The following is a 16,603-nucleotide window of genomic DNA, read 5'->3' on the forward strand; positions in this document are numbered from 1 at the left end:
CCTCCACTCCCTCTTATTTCATATTTTAAAACTGCTTTTTTCGATGTAAATGGAAAGGAAGGAGAAAGAGGAAGGAGAACTGAGCAAAGAGGACCCAGAAATGACACATAAAAGCTCAGATTGCACAGCTAAGAAAATAATTGAACAGCATCACGTGACACACCCACTCAGCTAATAGTCCTAGAACATGTGCAGTATAAAACACTTTATGAAACATTTATGGAAAATCAGATGTTGTGTTCTAAATTCAGAAGCAATGAAGAATAGGGGACAATGAACCAATCAAACCCCGTATGTTAAATTCGTGTCTTAGGACAGAGGTCTAGTTATCATGCCTTTCAAAATACTGGATACAAAAAAAAAAAATTAAAAACCTATCATATCAGCAGACATAGTCAAATAACAGCAGATAGAAATCCCTCCGGAGGGCCTGGGAAATAGCCCAAAAGGTTAATGCACCTGCTTGACGTGCAGGAGGCCCACGTTCACCCCCCGCACCATATGTTCCTCCAGACATTGAAGGGGTAACCTCATACACTACTGAACTGGGAGTAGCCCTGGAACACTGCCAGGTGTGCGCACCCCCCCCAAAAAAAAAGAAGATTGTTGGGACCAGGCCATCCCACATTGTTTAAAAACAGTAACATTTTGGAAGGCCAGAGCAACAGTACAGCAGATAAGGCACTTGTCTTGCATACAAGCTGACCTAGGTTTGATCCCCGTGCAACATATGGTCCCCTGAATACCCCCAAGAATGAGCCCTGAAAAAAAAAAGAATGAGCCCTGAGCACAACTGGATGTGGCCCAACCCTCTCCCTCCTCCCTCCCCCCAAAAAAATGAAGATCCTAGTTTTCCTACCTATGCTGTTAGTCATGGAGCAGATGCGAACATGAACTGTGGCTAAAGGAGATGAGACTCACCCTGGCCCATCTCCAGACCCACAAGCAAGGAAGACGGGAGTCTGCTGAGATCCTTAGCCGCGGAAGCCACGACCATGGGCAGTGAGGCACTGCTGCCTTCTAACGCACTGTTTACATATTTCTGCTATTTGTCTAGCCCTGGTAGGTATCTGAGTTTACCATCCTGCATTACTATCTCCTGGGATCTTGTCACAGCTAATCCTGCTGATGAGTGAGGGCGGAGGCACCTGTGCTATTTAACTATTCAGAGGAAAAATGAAAAAATGAAAAAATCAGGAGAGCAACCAACACAGGACTCTCTCTCCCTTTAGGGAGAGGTGGGACAGTCGACAGTCTCTCCCAAAGCCAAGAGGCTCCCTTGAGGAGGACATGCACCAGTTCTCCCCTGTGCTCATGAACAAAGCACAGAAATGAGGTGTGTGTGTGTGTGTGTGTCAGGGAGGGGGCAGGGAGAAATGCTCTCCTTTGCTTGTAGTGATTTGGAGCAAGAATCTGGTATAATCTAAACGTTACAAAGATTTGGCAGTACATCACAGGCTTACTCTTGCAGAGGAAGTCTCGAACTAAGATAGGCGGATGGCACAACTCTCTTTGTTGACAAGCATTTGAACCACTTCTTGTGTATGTGTGGGTGGGTGGGTGGATTTGGGGCCACACCTGGCGATGCTCAGAGGCTACTCCCGGCTCTGTGCTTGGGCTTGGGGTTTGCTCCCGGAGGTGCCTAGGGGACAATGCAGTGCCAGGGATCAAACCTGCGCCTCCCACATGCAAAGCATGCATTCAGCCTGGGGAGCTATCTCTCTGGTCCCCTAAACCACTTCCTGAGTCCTATAATCTCTTCATTACAAAATGAAAAATGCCTTTTTTTTAATGACCCCCTTAAGTACAACCTTAATTTTACCTACGCATATTAATTATCTTGATCGTGCATTCTCAGCAGGGGTGATAACGTAACTATGACTGAACCTTGGTCTGGATGGAAGTAAGGGGAATTTTAATTTTTATACATAAGGTACAGACAGTCCTACCCATAGATAAAAAATATATCTATGATAAGAAAAGTTCATGGGGGTGGGTAGTGGTTAGAGAAAAAAACACATATATACATATATCTAAAAAGGCTCCTGAAGAGAGAGAACGAAAGGCCCGAAAAACAATGATCTGGTCTAAAGATTTCAGATGGGAAGGCTTCTATGTATGAATTAATCTATGTAACATAATTTGTAAAGATGAAATTTCAAAGACATTTACTGGCAATGTCACAATCGATTTTCTGTAGCAGATTACTGTAATCACAGGTTGCATGTTACAGTCCATACAATATTGGATTTTACATATACAGTCATTCTCACTAGTAATTCTGCAGAATTCATTTCTCTTTTTTTTTCTCCTCCTCGGCCACTTCTATTTCTGGATCCACTTCAATTTTGTGGCTATAACCAAATATACACAGACTCAATGAAGTTCACAAAATTCAAAAGTGATGATAGGGTTGAAGAGATACTACACAGGGTTAAGGCACTTGCCTTGCTTGTGGCTGACCCCGGTTCTTTCCCAGCCATGGCATACAGTCCTCCCAAGCACTGCTTTAGACCTCCCAGTGTGCCCCCCACCCAAACAAATAAACAGAAACACCTGATGATAAGTAAGTTGGGGAATTGGGTCAGGAAGAAAAGCTTCAAAAATGAGAGCAGAATGTTTCCAGATTCATTCTACCCTCCTTATTCTTTCTGTCCTCTCCAAACTTGGTCTAGTTTTATTCTACTGGTTGCCTAACTCCTTACCTCCTCCAATCTAATTTGTACCTCAGATCTGGGATTCCAGCTTTGGACTTTTAACCATGAACAATTACTGGACAATGCAAATTATCAGACACTTTCATTCATAACCGTACCATGATCTGGTGTGACAAATGACCACGAACTTAGCAAAGCATGTACAGTATCTACTCACTGTCTCACACTTCTATAGGTCCAACCTAACTAAAATGCTTCTCTATTTCCTGAGTCTGTGTTTAGATTGTAAAGGAAAACTACAGGCCTAGAAAACTCCATGGGGAAAGTAGAGCAATGGGAGAGATTCCAGGTAGAGGTTACCTCTCAACAGGAGGCCAAAGACAGGACCAGGGAGGACCATCCGTTTCAAGAGGTTTTGTATTAATCTGTTTTGTATACTCATTCACAGGCTCTTAAGAGTTCATAATGCAACCATGCCATGCAGACTGCAATGAATCTTGTATGAACACAATATATGTTGATGTTTTTAATAAAAAGGATAAATAGAAATACTCTCTGTACTCAGCTTAGAAACCCTACAATGAAGAGAAAGGAGTAAACGTGCCACTCATGGGCAGTGAGGGTGCTGACAGTCTCAAGTCACCGAGTACCTCACGAGCCCCAAACGGCCTATAACTCCTGCAGAGATTCAGAATTAGAGAAAGGTAAGTGGTAAATATTAAAAATTCTGCTAAAGCTTAATTCTAAATTATTCTTATTCTAAAAATTATATTGTTCTAAAACTTAAAAAATAAAAAGTATCTGTGGATACTTCCTTCCTTATGTGCCTGTTAATTGTTTCATCATTCCTAGCTAATCTGCTGAGGTAACAATTGCCTAAGTTTTCAGCGCACCACTGAAGGCTGAGCTCCCATCACCATCACCCAACGGACCCCGACAACCTGTCCACCAATCTGCCTCCATTCTCTTCCGTGTAGATATAATTACTATTTTGCTGTCAGCATCTAAGACTTTGTTTTTGTTTTGATGTTTTTCTTTTGATTCTTTATCTTCCTGCTGAGTGAAATCATACAGTATCTGTCTGTCTCTCTGACTTACTTTACTTAATATAATCCCCTTAGGTTCCAGCCATGATGCCCGGAATGGCAAATTCCACCTTTTTAACAGTTTAATAGTATTACATGATGCGCATATATCATCACACATTCTTCATCCACTCATCTGTCAACAAGCACTTTTGTTGTTTCCTTATCTTGGCTATTCTGGAACAACACTGTAGTGCATCTACCTTTTCAAATTAGTGTTGTTATATTCTTTGAATAAATACCCAGAGGTGGAATTGTTGAACTATGTGGTAGTCCTATTATTAATTCATTGAGAAACCTGAGACTGTTTTTACAGTGGTTTCATCATTTTATATTCCCAACAACAGTGTAAGAGGGCCCCTTTCTTCCACATCCTCACCCACATTTGTTGCTTATTGACTTTCATTTCTCTATTTATTTAGGTTTTATGATCACACCAGTGGTATTCAGGGACTACTTCTGGCTCTGTGGTCAGGTAGTGCATGGGGGAACCATATGCAGAACTGGAGTCAGCCACTTACAAGGCAAGTTCCTTAACCCCTATACAATCCCTGTGGCCCTGGTTCTTGGCTTTTAGAATGAACATGACTGTAACAGGAGTAAGATGGTATTCATAGCAGGGCTTCTGCTTTATTTTTTAGGGAGGGCCTCCCAGCCCAAGACCCCAAGGGTCACTCCCAGCCACAGGATTTGGTGCCGTGATTCGGTGCTGCTCTGACCAGTAGCAACACCAGCGCTACACCAAGTTTAGTTCCCAGAGATTAGCCCAGGTCAGGGATTGAATGTGGGGCCTTGTACATGCAAGACATGTGCTCCACCCTTTCAACTATCTCCCTGGCCCTCATTGTGGTTTTGATTGGAATTTCCCCCAATGATAAAAGACAAAGAACATTTCTCATATATCTATCTACCATTCGTATGCCTTATTTGGTTAATTACTTTTACATTTAAATAAATATGTTAAACACGTTAATAACCATGGATAACCTTGCTATAAACCTATGAAAGCAAAGGTCCAAAATGCTTACAAGGACTACATGGAAAGTATCATGAGTCAGAAAGAGAGGGACAGACATAGAAAGATTGCGTTCATCTGGGGAATACAAAGTAACAAATTGGGAGACTAACACCCAAGAATAGCCGAGATAAGTACCAGGAGGTTCACTCCATGGCTTGGAGGCCAGCCGCACATGCTGTGAGAGAAGGCAGCTCAGATAGAGAGAGGAGCACCAAGTAAAGGGCATTGGGAGGATCCTCCCAGGATGGGAGAAGCATGCTGAAAGTAGACTATAGACCAAACATGATTGCCACTCAATGCCTCTTTTGCAAACCACAGCACCCAAAAGGAGAGAGAGACCAAAAGGGAATGCCCTGTCACTGGGGTGGAGTGGGATGGAGGAGGGGGGTAGGAGGAATACTAGGAGCATTGGAGGTGGGGAATGGGCACTGGTGGAGGGTTGGGTACTCAATCATTCTATAACTGAAACCCAAGCACAAAAATTTTAAGTCTACAACTGTACCTCCATGGTGTTTCACTAATAAAAATTTTAAAAAAAAATGCTTACAATGGATGTAATGCATGATTCTGCCACCATCTAGTGGCAGTATTCGGTAACAGCAGGTAAGGGATATTCTGGATAACCTTTCAGTAGCAATATCCAAAAGGAGAGTATCAGTGTCCAAACAGAGAGAGAGAGAGAAGAAAAGCACCTGCCAAAGAGGCAGGCAGTGGGTGGGAGGTGGGGGGTGATGGCAGGGAGTCTGGGGACACTGGTCTGGGAAATGTACACTGGTGGAGGGATGGGTGTTGTATTACTGAAATACAATCATGAACAGCATTATAAAAATAACTCAATTAATTTTTCTGAAAAATAAAATTTACGGGGTATGGTGCCGCCAGCAGGTAAATCTGTACCTGTGAGGCGAGTGCATCAGCAGCCTGATGGCGCCTTCAGACTTCCAGATACCCCAAAATTGCTGCTATGCCTTTGGCCAGACCCCAAAAACTTGGGGCAAAGTTAACCAAGAATGTAAAGGGCCAAAAGTTAGGTATGTGGGAAACACACCCACAAACCACTTCTGGCTCAGCTATATACTTGGAGGCATGGCCTCTCTTGGTTCCTGATTGAACTGCTTAACGGCCATGATCCCAGAGACTCAGAAATGAATCTCGAAACCCAACGGCTTTTGGCAGAAATGCGTCCGGTCCCTGCAGTAGGTTACTGGTGCTGGGCCAACCCAGGTGGGAATAGGTTCCGTGCTTTGGCCTGTTCCCCTGGCGGCCTGGTGGCAGTCATTCTCCAGAGGCCACTGGACAGTCAGGTTTGGGTCCACAGTGACAAGACACGTGGGGCCTCACAGGATGGGGGTGGAGCTGGCCCTTTCCTCCCCACCCCAATGAGACCCTGAGTCGTCGCCCACAAAAGGCCTCTCTGGCTCCTGATCAAGCCGCTTAATAACCATGATCCCAGAGACTCAGAAACAAATCTCAAAACCCAGTGGCTTTTGGCAGAAATGCATCCGGACCGGGCAGTAGGTTACTGTCGCCAAGCCACCCCTGGGGGGAAAGGGTGCTGTCCATCAGCCTGCTCCCTCTAAGCAACTCAGTGGCTGCCATCTTCCAGAGGCCATTAGACAGTCAGGTTTGGGCCCGCAGTGACGAGACACGAAGGGCCTCACAGGATGAGGGTGGACCTGGCCCTTTCCTCCCCACCCCAACGAGACCCCAAGTTGCCGCCCACGAACGGCCTCTTTGGCTCCTGATCAAGCTGCTTAACGGCCATGATCCCAGAGACTCATACAAATCTTGGAACCCCGTGACTTTTGGCAGAAATGCATCCAGTCCCTGCAGTAGGTTACTGTCGCCAGGCCACCGTAGGGAGGGAAAGGGTGTTGTGCTTCCGCCTGCTCCCCCTAGGCGGCTCGGTGGCCAGCATCCTCCAGAGGCCATTGGGCAGTCAGGTTTGGGCCTTCAGTGACAAGACACACAGGGCCTTATGGGATGGGGGTGGAGCCGGCCTTTCCTCACCATCCCAACGAGACCCCAAGTCGTCACCCATGAACGGCCTTTCTGGCTCCTGATCAAGATGCCTAATAGCGATAATCCCAGAGACTCAGGAACAAATCTCGGAATCCAGCAGGTTTTGGCAGAAATCCCTCCAGATTTAAGTGTTAAAATTTCGGAATTTCAAAATCACGCGGCCACTATTGCAGCCACCTGACATCATATGTTTTTCATAACCAGCAATAGAAAACAAATTGTCTACTGTTGCCTTTTCAGCAGATCTGAGTGTTGGGGTAAAATCCCAAATAATAATGGTGAGTCTGGTGTCAAAATAATGAATTTAATCAAAGTAGAGAGAGAGAGTAATTTGGAAATCATCTGCCCCACAAGTAGGGAGAGGGTGTGGGATGGGGGTATACTGCGGTTTTGGGGGATGGAGAATGGGCACTGGTGAAGGTACGGGTGTTTCGTTGTATATCCGAGACTTAAACCCGAAAGCTTTGTAACTGCTCTCACAGTGATTCAATAAATAAAATTATTTTAAAAAAAAAAGCAAGGTGGCGTTCATGCCCAATTCAATCAGCTAATCAGTGGCTGAATAAATAGCAGTATTCCTACATTAAAAAAATAAATAAATAAAATAAAACTTAAAAAAAAGAAATTGTTAACAGTTCATTCACAAAGTTTCCAACTATCTAATAAGCATTTATTTGGAATAGTACATGGACATTTTTTTAAATGCTGGGGCTGAAGCAATAGCACAGAGGGTAGGGCATCTGCCTTGCACCCGGCCAACCCCAGTTCGAATCCCAGCATCCCATATGGTCCCCTGAGCACCGCCAGGAGTAATTCCTGAATGCAGAGCCAGGAGTAACTCCTGTGCATCGCCAGGTGTGACCCAAAATTTTAAAAAAATCTTAGATAACATGAAATTAAAACTATATTACTAAAATAGGTTTCTTATCTTCAAAGAAGAAATTTACGACTATCCAGATATAAGAGTCTGCTCTTAAGTTTTCTTTTTTTATCTGTTTTTTTTTTTAATTAAAGAGTCATGATTTACAAAATGACTGACAGTTGCATTTTCGGCATACAATAATTCAACACCAATCCCTCCACCAGTGTCAACTTCCCTCTACCAGTGTTTCCAGATTCCCTCCCCACTTCAACCCCCACTCTACCCGTACCTGTCACCTTGACAGGCACATTACAAAGTTTCAGTGGTTGCCGCTTAGAGCTTGTATCTTCAGTTCTGTTGAATCTGTGTTTTGGTCGATGGCTATGGTCCTCACTCATATCACTGGGATAGATGAAGCCCTGGTGCCTGTTCACCCATTACTTCTTGTTCTCTTCTTCCCCCCTTAATTTCTTTCCTTCTCTGTCTGTCTCCTCTCTAAGCACTGGGGTCAAGGTTAACTTAAGCGTTCTCCTTTCACTGTAATACATTTCCTCATCCAGTATTCTATATTCCAAAGATAAGTGAGATGATCCTGTGTTTGTCTCTCTTCTTCAGGCTTACTTCACTCAACATGATGAACATGATATCTTGTTTAAGTTTTCTTGGGAGCAGGAGAGATAGTACAGAGGCTAAGACTCTTGTCTTGCACGTGACCAGCCCTGGTTTAAAGCCACATAAGGTCCCCTGAGCACTACCAGGGATCACTCTTCAGCACTAAGCCAGGAGTAGCCCCTGAGCTCTGCACAATGTGGCCCAATAACTCAAAGAAAAAAATAAATATTGTTTAAGAACTCAGTCAAGAAGCCCCTCAGAAGAATCTCGGAAAACTTAGAGCCAGAGAGACTGTACAGCAGGTAAAGTTCTTGCTTTGCATGTGATGGATCCAGGATCAACCTCCAGCAATACATATGGTCCCTTGAACCCTGCTAGGAGTGATCCCAGAATACAAAGCGTGGAGTAATCCCAGGACACTGTAGGGTGTTGCCCAAAAAACAAACTAAAGCACAAAACAAAACAAAACAAAAGTGAGAATAGCGGTAAACTTAGGGGGGAAAGCAGAGAAGAAAATTGGTGAGTCTATTGACTCAGCACACCAGGACCAGCAAGCATAAAATGCAGTTTTTAAAAAAAATAGTATTGCAATAATTTTTAAATGTTCATGAATTCTTAATATTTCTTTCAAAGTCTCCTTTCCCTTTCCTTAAACATGAGCAGAATTTAGTGGCTCGCTTCTTTTTTTTTTTTTACCTGTGGCAGTGCCACAGACCAAATCCAGGATCTCCTTATTCATGCAAGGCTAGTGCTCTATTGACAAGCTACATCCCCAGATGATTCACTTTGAAAGAAAATGGCAGAAGTGATGGTGCCCAACTTCTAAAGCTGAGTCATCAAAGGCCCAGCTATGTCTTCTTTCCTATCCCTCAGTCTGCGTGTCATGAAGAGATTCCACAAGTCTGTGCAGTGCTGGCCTGGGGAGCACTGGGTCCTCCCGCCAACAACTATGCTCCATTGCAGTCACACGACTGAGTCCCCCCAGAGACAGGCTTCAGATACAACATCCCTGACCAAGACCACCAAGGTAAGACATGCCCAAAACACCAGAAAAAAACAAATGTTTAATGTTATAAGATAATTTTGGGGGGGGCAATTTGCTATGCAACAACATCTGACTAATATAAAACCTATGACTGAATTTTATCTACAATCACTGTCACTGTCACTGTCACTATCCTCCCCTTGTTCATCGATTTGTTCGAGTGGGCCCAGTAACATCTCCATTGTTAGACTCGTTACTGTGTTTGTCATATCGAATACATCATGGGTAGCTTGCCAGGCTCTGCCGTGCGGGCGAGATACTCAGAGACTATAAAATCCAGATTCCAGACGAGAACAGTGCAGTCTTCTGCCCCCGCGCCTGGGTGTTCCTTCCCGGAGCCCCTTGGAGGGGAGCGGGTTGAGCTTTCCTCCCCGCCCCGACCAGGGCTCCGGCAGCCGAAGACCTCCAGGACCAGCCACCACCATGCTGAGACCACTCTCCGCACACATGAAGGTACTGGCAGAGGGACAAAGCCACGCGGGTTCCGGGGCCGAGACCTCCAAGCCTACTCGAATTGGAGTCGAGCATCTTCCACCCAGATCCTCCAAATTCCAGTAGGCGGGGGTCACACCCACCACCTGGCCCCCTGGCGCCGTGTAATCCCATCAGCGGCCAAGTCTTAGAGACTATAAAATCCAGATTCCAGACGAGAACAGTGCAGTCTTCTGCCCCCGCGCCTGGGTGTTCCTTCCCGGAGCCCCTTGGAGGGGAGCGGGTTGAGCTTTCCTCCCCGCCCCGACCAGGGCTCCGGCAGCCGAAGACCTCCAGGACCAGCCACCACCATGCTGAGACCACTCTCCGCACACATGAAGGTACTGGCAGAGGGACAAAGCCACGCGGGTTCCGGGGCCGAGACCTCCAAGCCTACTCGAATTGGAGTCGAGCATCTTCCACCCAGATCCTCCAAATTCCAGTAGGCGGGGGTCACACCCACCACCTGGCCCCCTGGTGCCGTGTAATCCCATCAGCGGCCATGTCTCAGAGACTATAAAATCCAGATTCTGGAACCGTGCGGCCGCAAATGCAGCTGCGCGACATCTTATCAGAACTTTTTTTTATGACATCTTATTGTCTCATTACTACTTTGGACAAACTTGCAGGCTATCGAATGTAGCCTGCCCACAGGGCAGAGTCTGGCAAACTCCCCGTGGCGTACCAAATATGCCAGATACCAGTAACAATGATGGGTCTCATTCTCCTAAATAGCCTTGAATATAATCTCAGGGCTAGGATGAAAGAGATGTTACTGGGGCCTGCTCGAGGCAATCGACGAATAACAGGATGATGAAATGAAATGAAATGAAAAATATCTCACTTTAGTTTAATATTATAATTTGCCTACATTTAATAAAAATCTCCAATTCTGGCTTTCTAACATACTAAGGAATGATAACCACTTTGAGAGCAGTTTTTGTTTTTTGTTGTCGTTTTAGTTTTAGTTTTCAGAATACATCTGACAGTGCTCAGGGATTGCCCCTAGAAGAGTGCTCAGGAGCCAGAGGACCATAGGTACTACCAATGATAACACTAGGTCAACCATATGCAAGGCAAGTGCCTTAACTCCTGTGCGATCTCTCTGGACCCAAGGTAATGGTCATTTTTTTGTTTATTTGCTTTAGTTTTGGGGTCATACCAGCAATGCTCAGGAGCTACTCCTGGCTCTACACTCAGGAATCACCCCTGGCAGTGTTCAAGGGGCCATATTCGATGCCAGGGATTGAACCTGGGTTGGCCACATGCAAAACAAGTATCTTAACCCCAGTCCTATCTCTCCAACCCCCAAGAGAATGGTTTTTAACTAAACTTTTCCCCCTGGCTCTCAAGGCAAGATGAGAGTGAAGAAGATTTGAAAATTTTTCTCTTTACCTCCGTGAGGGATCCACAAGCCACACCACCATGCAGGGCTTCATCCAACGCAGAAAGGGTTGTCGGTAAGAATGCAGGTGAGACGGCATGAGATCTTTGGGTTTTTAGCTCATAAGCCTACACAAGAAAAAAGTCGTTCTTTTTAATGTCTGTGTCTATTCAAAAACGTAAACCAACATTAAACCTCCAAGTTCAGCAGTTGTGGAATCTATCCATTCTTTGTAGCTTATTGTTTGTCAGCAATTGTTTGCTTGTGTGTCATGGGACTGTGCTAAATTATGGGGATAGGGATACTCTAAAATTAAGAATATATTATAGTTTATGCAGGAAGTTCACAAATCCTACCCAAGTAAGTTAAACAAACAAAAAGATAACCTTTGAAATATCACTGTCAAGTTACAGTGGAAAATATTTATTTCCCTCTGCCCTTCATTTCTATAATTAGAAATTGTCTTGAGTTAGCCAAAAAAATGGCTAATTTTTCCATCATTATTAAAGGACTAAATCTGATATGGGAATCAATATTTTTGAGGTATGTACGCATCTCTGTACTTCCTTTAGATACAACCCAAAAAAAAAGATCTTAAATGAGATAATCACTTCAAAATGCAGAAAAATCATAATCAAATCATAGTGAAAAACATGTACTTACTGTTTGCATCCGTGGTGCACAGGCCTTGCTAACCACACACAGAAGTTCATGGACACCTTGATAACTAAGGCCAAGCATCTTCATGAGTTCCAAGGGGGACAGACAAAGAAAGTCCTAAAAGAGAAATAAAGAAAATAAAGAAAATATTGTAAGTATCTATGTGCAACAAAGATATTGAAATTGGGAGGAACACCAATACTGTGTGAGTGTAGATGAAAGTAAACATACCGCCAATCAATGCCTTATGCGTTCCTTATAGTATTTTCACCTAAAAATGTCTCATCTGAATGACAGTGTGCAATTGCCATATATGTATGGAGTCCCAGAGCAGGAGCTGTCCCTGGTGTGTTTGATCACTATATTGGTGCCTGCAAGAATCAGGGCACAAAACAGAAACCCAGAGAGATTCAGGTCACATCTAGTTTCTTCCTGAGTTATGGGGGCATTCAGAGGAACAATTTGTTCATTGAGAGAGGTTAAAACTAACTATGGGATCAAATGTTGACTTTCATACTTTTGGAGACTTTCACAGAATTAACATGAAGGCTGTTCAATCCAATACGAAGGAATCAAAGATAGTATTCACATTCAAAACAATATGTTTTTAATTGAGTCACTCTGAGATACCCAGTTACAAAGCTTTCATGATGGAATTTCAGTTATATAATGTTCCAACACCCATCCCTCCACCAGTGCACATTTCCCACCACCAATATCCCCTGAGTCCCTCCTGACACCCCTCCCACCCCCAGCCTGCCTCTATGGCAAGCATTTTTCTTCACATTCAAAAGCAATTATTTTTTAAATGTGTGGCATGGTCAGAGAGCCTATCTGGTCAGAGAGGATCGAGCCATAATATGAAACCATACACCCTGTGTAGTTTCTGTTTGGGGGCTGCCCCAGCTTTGTTCAGGCCTTATCCCAGCTTTGTGCTCACTCCTGCAAGTGCTCTGGGAACCATCTGCGATGCCAGGAATCAAACCCAGGTTGGCTGCAAGCACGACAAGCACCTTCCCTGCTGTACTACCTCCACACTCAAAACTTTAAATCTTACATCAGTGCCTAAGGGGGATGTGTTTCATTAATGTGCTGAAAAATTCAGTATCTGTTCTACACATTTCTCTCACTCCATCAGTAGGGAAACGATCCTATTAATTTCTCTTGGAAGTAAGGAGCTAGGACCAGAGAAACAGTAAAGTGGATAAGGCACTTAGGTTGACCCAGGTTTGATACCTGACACCACATACAGTGACCCCAAGCTTCTGAGCAGAGAACTAGGAATAAGCCCTGAACATTGCAGGGCATGCCCCCCCCCCAAAAAAAAACAAAAACAAGAATGGGGGTCAGGGGGAAGTTAGAGAAGTAGAACAGCCAGTAAAGGACTTGCCTTGCACATGGCTGACTTGGGTTCAATCCCCAGCACAGCATAGAGTTTCCCAAGCCCCGCAGAGTATGATCCCTGGATGCAGAGTCAGTAGCAAGCCTTAAGAACCATAGATTTGCAAGCCACCCCTGGCTGGCACCAGATAATCTTGTCATCAGCCACCATCCAGATCACACGTCCTTTAGCAACATTGATGCTCGCCATAACCATGCCGCCAGACACTGCACCAGGCTGTGCCACTTGGGGTGCCCCAGAGGGGGACGGGTAAGACCCCTCTCTGCCCCAAAGGACCCAGTCCCGGTAGCCGAAAACCTCCAGAACTCAACTGCCACCCTGCTCATAGCCACTCTCCACGTGCTCTAGCCGAGCCTCACCCAGGAGTGAACCTTTTCCTGGAGCACTGACACTTCATAAGACACACCCTACCCATACTCCAAGAGTAGCACTGAACTGTCCTCCAGTTGTTCATTGATCTTGTTCGAGCAGGCCCAGTAACATCTTCAATGTGAGACTTGTTGTTACTGTGTTTGGCATATCAAATACATCACGGGTAGCTTGCCAGGCTTTGCCAATCAGGCGAGATACTCTTGGTAGCTTGCCAGGCTCTCCAAGAGGGGCAGAGGAATTGAACCCAGGTCGGCCGTGTGGGCCGCGTGCAAGGCAAATGCCCTACTAGCTGTGCTATCACTCCAGCCCACACCAAGAGTACTGCACCATATTTGATGGGATTCAAAGTAGGAGGCAAACAACCTTGAAGGGAAATATTATATTATTTCGATTCTGCTTTGGAGCACGGATTGGATTTCGGGATGGAAACACCCAAAATATGGTGGTAGGAAGGTGTAATGATGGTGGAATTGGTGTTTGAATATTAAATGTTATAAATTATTATGGCTCCCGGAAGAAAATAGCGCAGTCTCCTGCCTCCGCTCCTGGCTGTCCTCACCAGGGCCCCTTGGAGGAGGGTGGGTTGAGTTTCCCTCCCCACCCCAACCAGAGCCCCGGCAGTTGAACAACTCCAGTTCCAGCCACAGCCATGCTTAAGACCATTCTCCACATGTTTGGACGAGCCTCACGCATTGAAGAAACAGGCAGAGGAAGCCAGGTGCTCAGGACTCGGGGTGTAGATCTCCAAGCCTGCTCGAATTGGGACTGGGCCTCCTCTACCCAGATCCCCCATCTTCCAGTATGTAGGCGTTACACCCACCAACTGCCCCCGGCACCATGTAATCCCATCAACGGTCAAGACCCAGAGACTATAAAACCCAGCTCCCAGAAGCGACATCTTATTATCTACTTCTTACTCTGGAGAACCTGGCAGGCTACCAAAAGTATCCTGACCACACGGCAGAGTCTGACAAACGCCCCGTGGTATATTCAATATGCCAAAAACCAGTAACAATGATGGGTCTCATTCTCCTGACCCTGAAAGAGCCTCAAATGCGGCACTTTCTAAAATCTCAGAGCTAGGAAGAAGGAGACATTACTGGTGCTTGCTCGAGGAAATCGATGAACAACAGGATGACAGTGATACAGTGATCAATAATTGTGAACTACTTTATAAAATAATTTTTTTAAAAAAAAGAACTATAGATTTTCCCCTCTCCCAAAAATATTTCTCTTGAAAATGAAAAATACCACCCATTTTTTTTTTTTGGTTTGGGTTTTTTTGTTAACTTTTTTTTTTATTGAATCAAGTGAGGTAGACCCTTCCAAAGCTGTTGATGATTAGGTTCCAGTCATACAATGTTCCAGCACCCATTCCTCCACCAGCGTGCATTTCCCAGCACCAGTGTCCTGAGCTTCCCTCCCATTAGCCCTACCACCCACTTTGAAAACCATCTCTTCGTGCAAGTCATATTTCTCATGTAACTACAAAAATTGATTTTTTTTTACTTAATGACATTCACAATGTCTTTTTCCCTAGATGTTTAATTTTTTTTTATTAAAAAAAATTTTAATAGTGAGACATCATGAGGTACAGTTGCAGAGTTACACATTTTTGTGCTTGGGTTTCAATTATATAATGATCAAATACCATCCCTCCACCAGTGCCCACTTCCCATCACCATGCATCCCAGTATCCCTCCCACCCCCCATCCCCCCCAACCCACCCTGGCTCTGTGGCAGGGCATTCCCCTCTGTTCTCTCTCTCCTTTTGGGTGTTGTGGTTTGCAAAAGAAACATTGAGTGGCAATCATGTTTGGTCTATAGTCTACTTTCAGCATGCTTCTCCCATCCTGGGAGGGTCCTCCCAACACCTTTATTTGGTGTTCCCCTCTTTATCTGAGCTCCCTTTTCCCTAGTATGTGTGGTTGGCCTCCAAGTCATGGAGTAGAATTCCTGGTACTAATCTCGGCCATTCTTGGGTGTTAGTCTCCTATTTTGTTACTTTATGTTCCCCAGATGAATGCAATATTTCTATGTCTATCCCTTTCTTTCTGAGTCATTTCGCTTAACATGGTATTTTCCATGTAGTACCACTTGTATGTGAATTTCGTGACTTCGTCTTTTCTAACAGCTACATAGCACTCCATTGTGTAAATATACCAAAGTTTCTTTAACCACTCATCTGTTCTCGGGCACTCAGGTTTTTTCCACATTCTGGCTATTGTAAAGCGTGCTGCAATAAACAGGCAATTGCAGATGTCACTTCAACTATACTTTTTTGCCTCTGGGATATATTCCCAGGAGTGGTATTGCTGGATCAAATGGGAGCTCAATTTCTAATTTTTTGAGAATCAACCATACTGTTTTCCAAAAGGGCTGAACCAGTCGGCATTTCCACCAACAGTGAAGGAGTGTCACTTTCTCACCACATCCTCGCCAGCACCGGTTGTTTTTGTTCTTGTGGATATGGGCCAGTCTCTGTGGTGTGAAGTGATATCTCATTGTGATTTTGATCTGCATCTCCCTGATGATTAATGATGTGGAACAATTTCTCATGTGCCTTTTAGCCATTCGGATTTCTTCTTTGTGAAAGTTTCTATTCATTTCATCTCCCCATTTTTTGATGGGGTTGAATGTTGTCTTTTTGTGGAGTTGAACCAGTACTTTGTATATCCTTGAAATTAATCCCTTATCAGATGTGTAGTTGGCGAATATCCTTTCCCATTCTGTAGACTGTCTTTGAATTTTGGTCACTGTTTCTTTTGAGGTGCAGAAGCTTCTTAGTTTAAGATAGTCCCATTTGTCTATCTCTGTTTTCACTTGCTTGGCCAGTGGTGTGACATCTTTGAAGACACCATTAGCTTCTATATCATGAAGGGTTTTGCCAACTCAAAAACTGATTTTTAAGGTGCAACTTTCCTTGAATCCCAAATAAACTTCACAAGCACACTTTACCTTGTGCCACGAGCATGCTCTTCCCCGAAAATGCAAAAATACTGGAACCCATTCA

General features: G+C 44.5%; 1 protein-coding gene across 1 annotated transcript in view; it reads right to left on the bottom strand.

The window, feature by feature from the left end:
• Window positions 1-16,603, bottom strand: part of RAD51B (RAD51 paralog B) — a 672,013-nt gene that overhangs the window by 651,204 nt on the left and 4,206 nt on the right. The window contains exons 3-4 of the mRNA XM_056134025.1: window positions 11,820-11,933; window positions 11,168-11,284 (exon numbers count right to left, since the gene is read on the bottom strand). Of these exons, the coding sequence (XP_055990000.1) occupies window positions 11,168-11,284; window positions 11,820-11,933 (231 nt within the window). The remainder of the gene's footprint in view (window positions 1-11,167; window positions 11,285-11,819; window positions 11,934-16,603) is intronic.

This window comes from Sorex fumeus, unplaced genomic scaffold, assembly GCF_029834395.1.
Source record: "Sorex fumeus unplaced genomic scaffold, SorFum_2.1 ptg000098l, whole genome shotgun sequence".
Taxonomy (NCBI): domain Eukaryota; kingdom Metazoa; phylum Chordata; class Mammalia; order Eulipotyphla; family Soricidae; genus Sorex; species Sorex fumeus.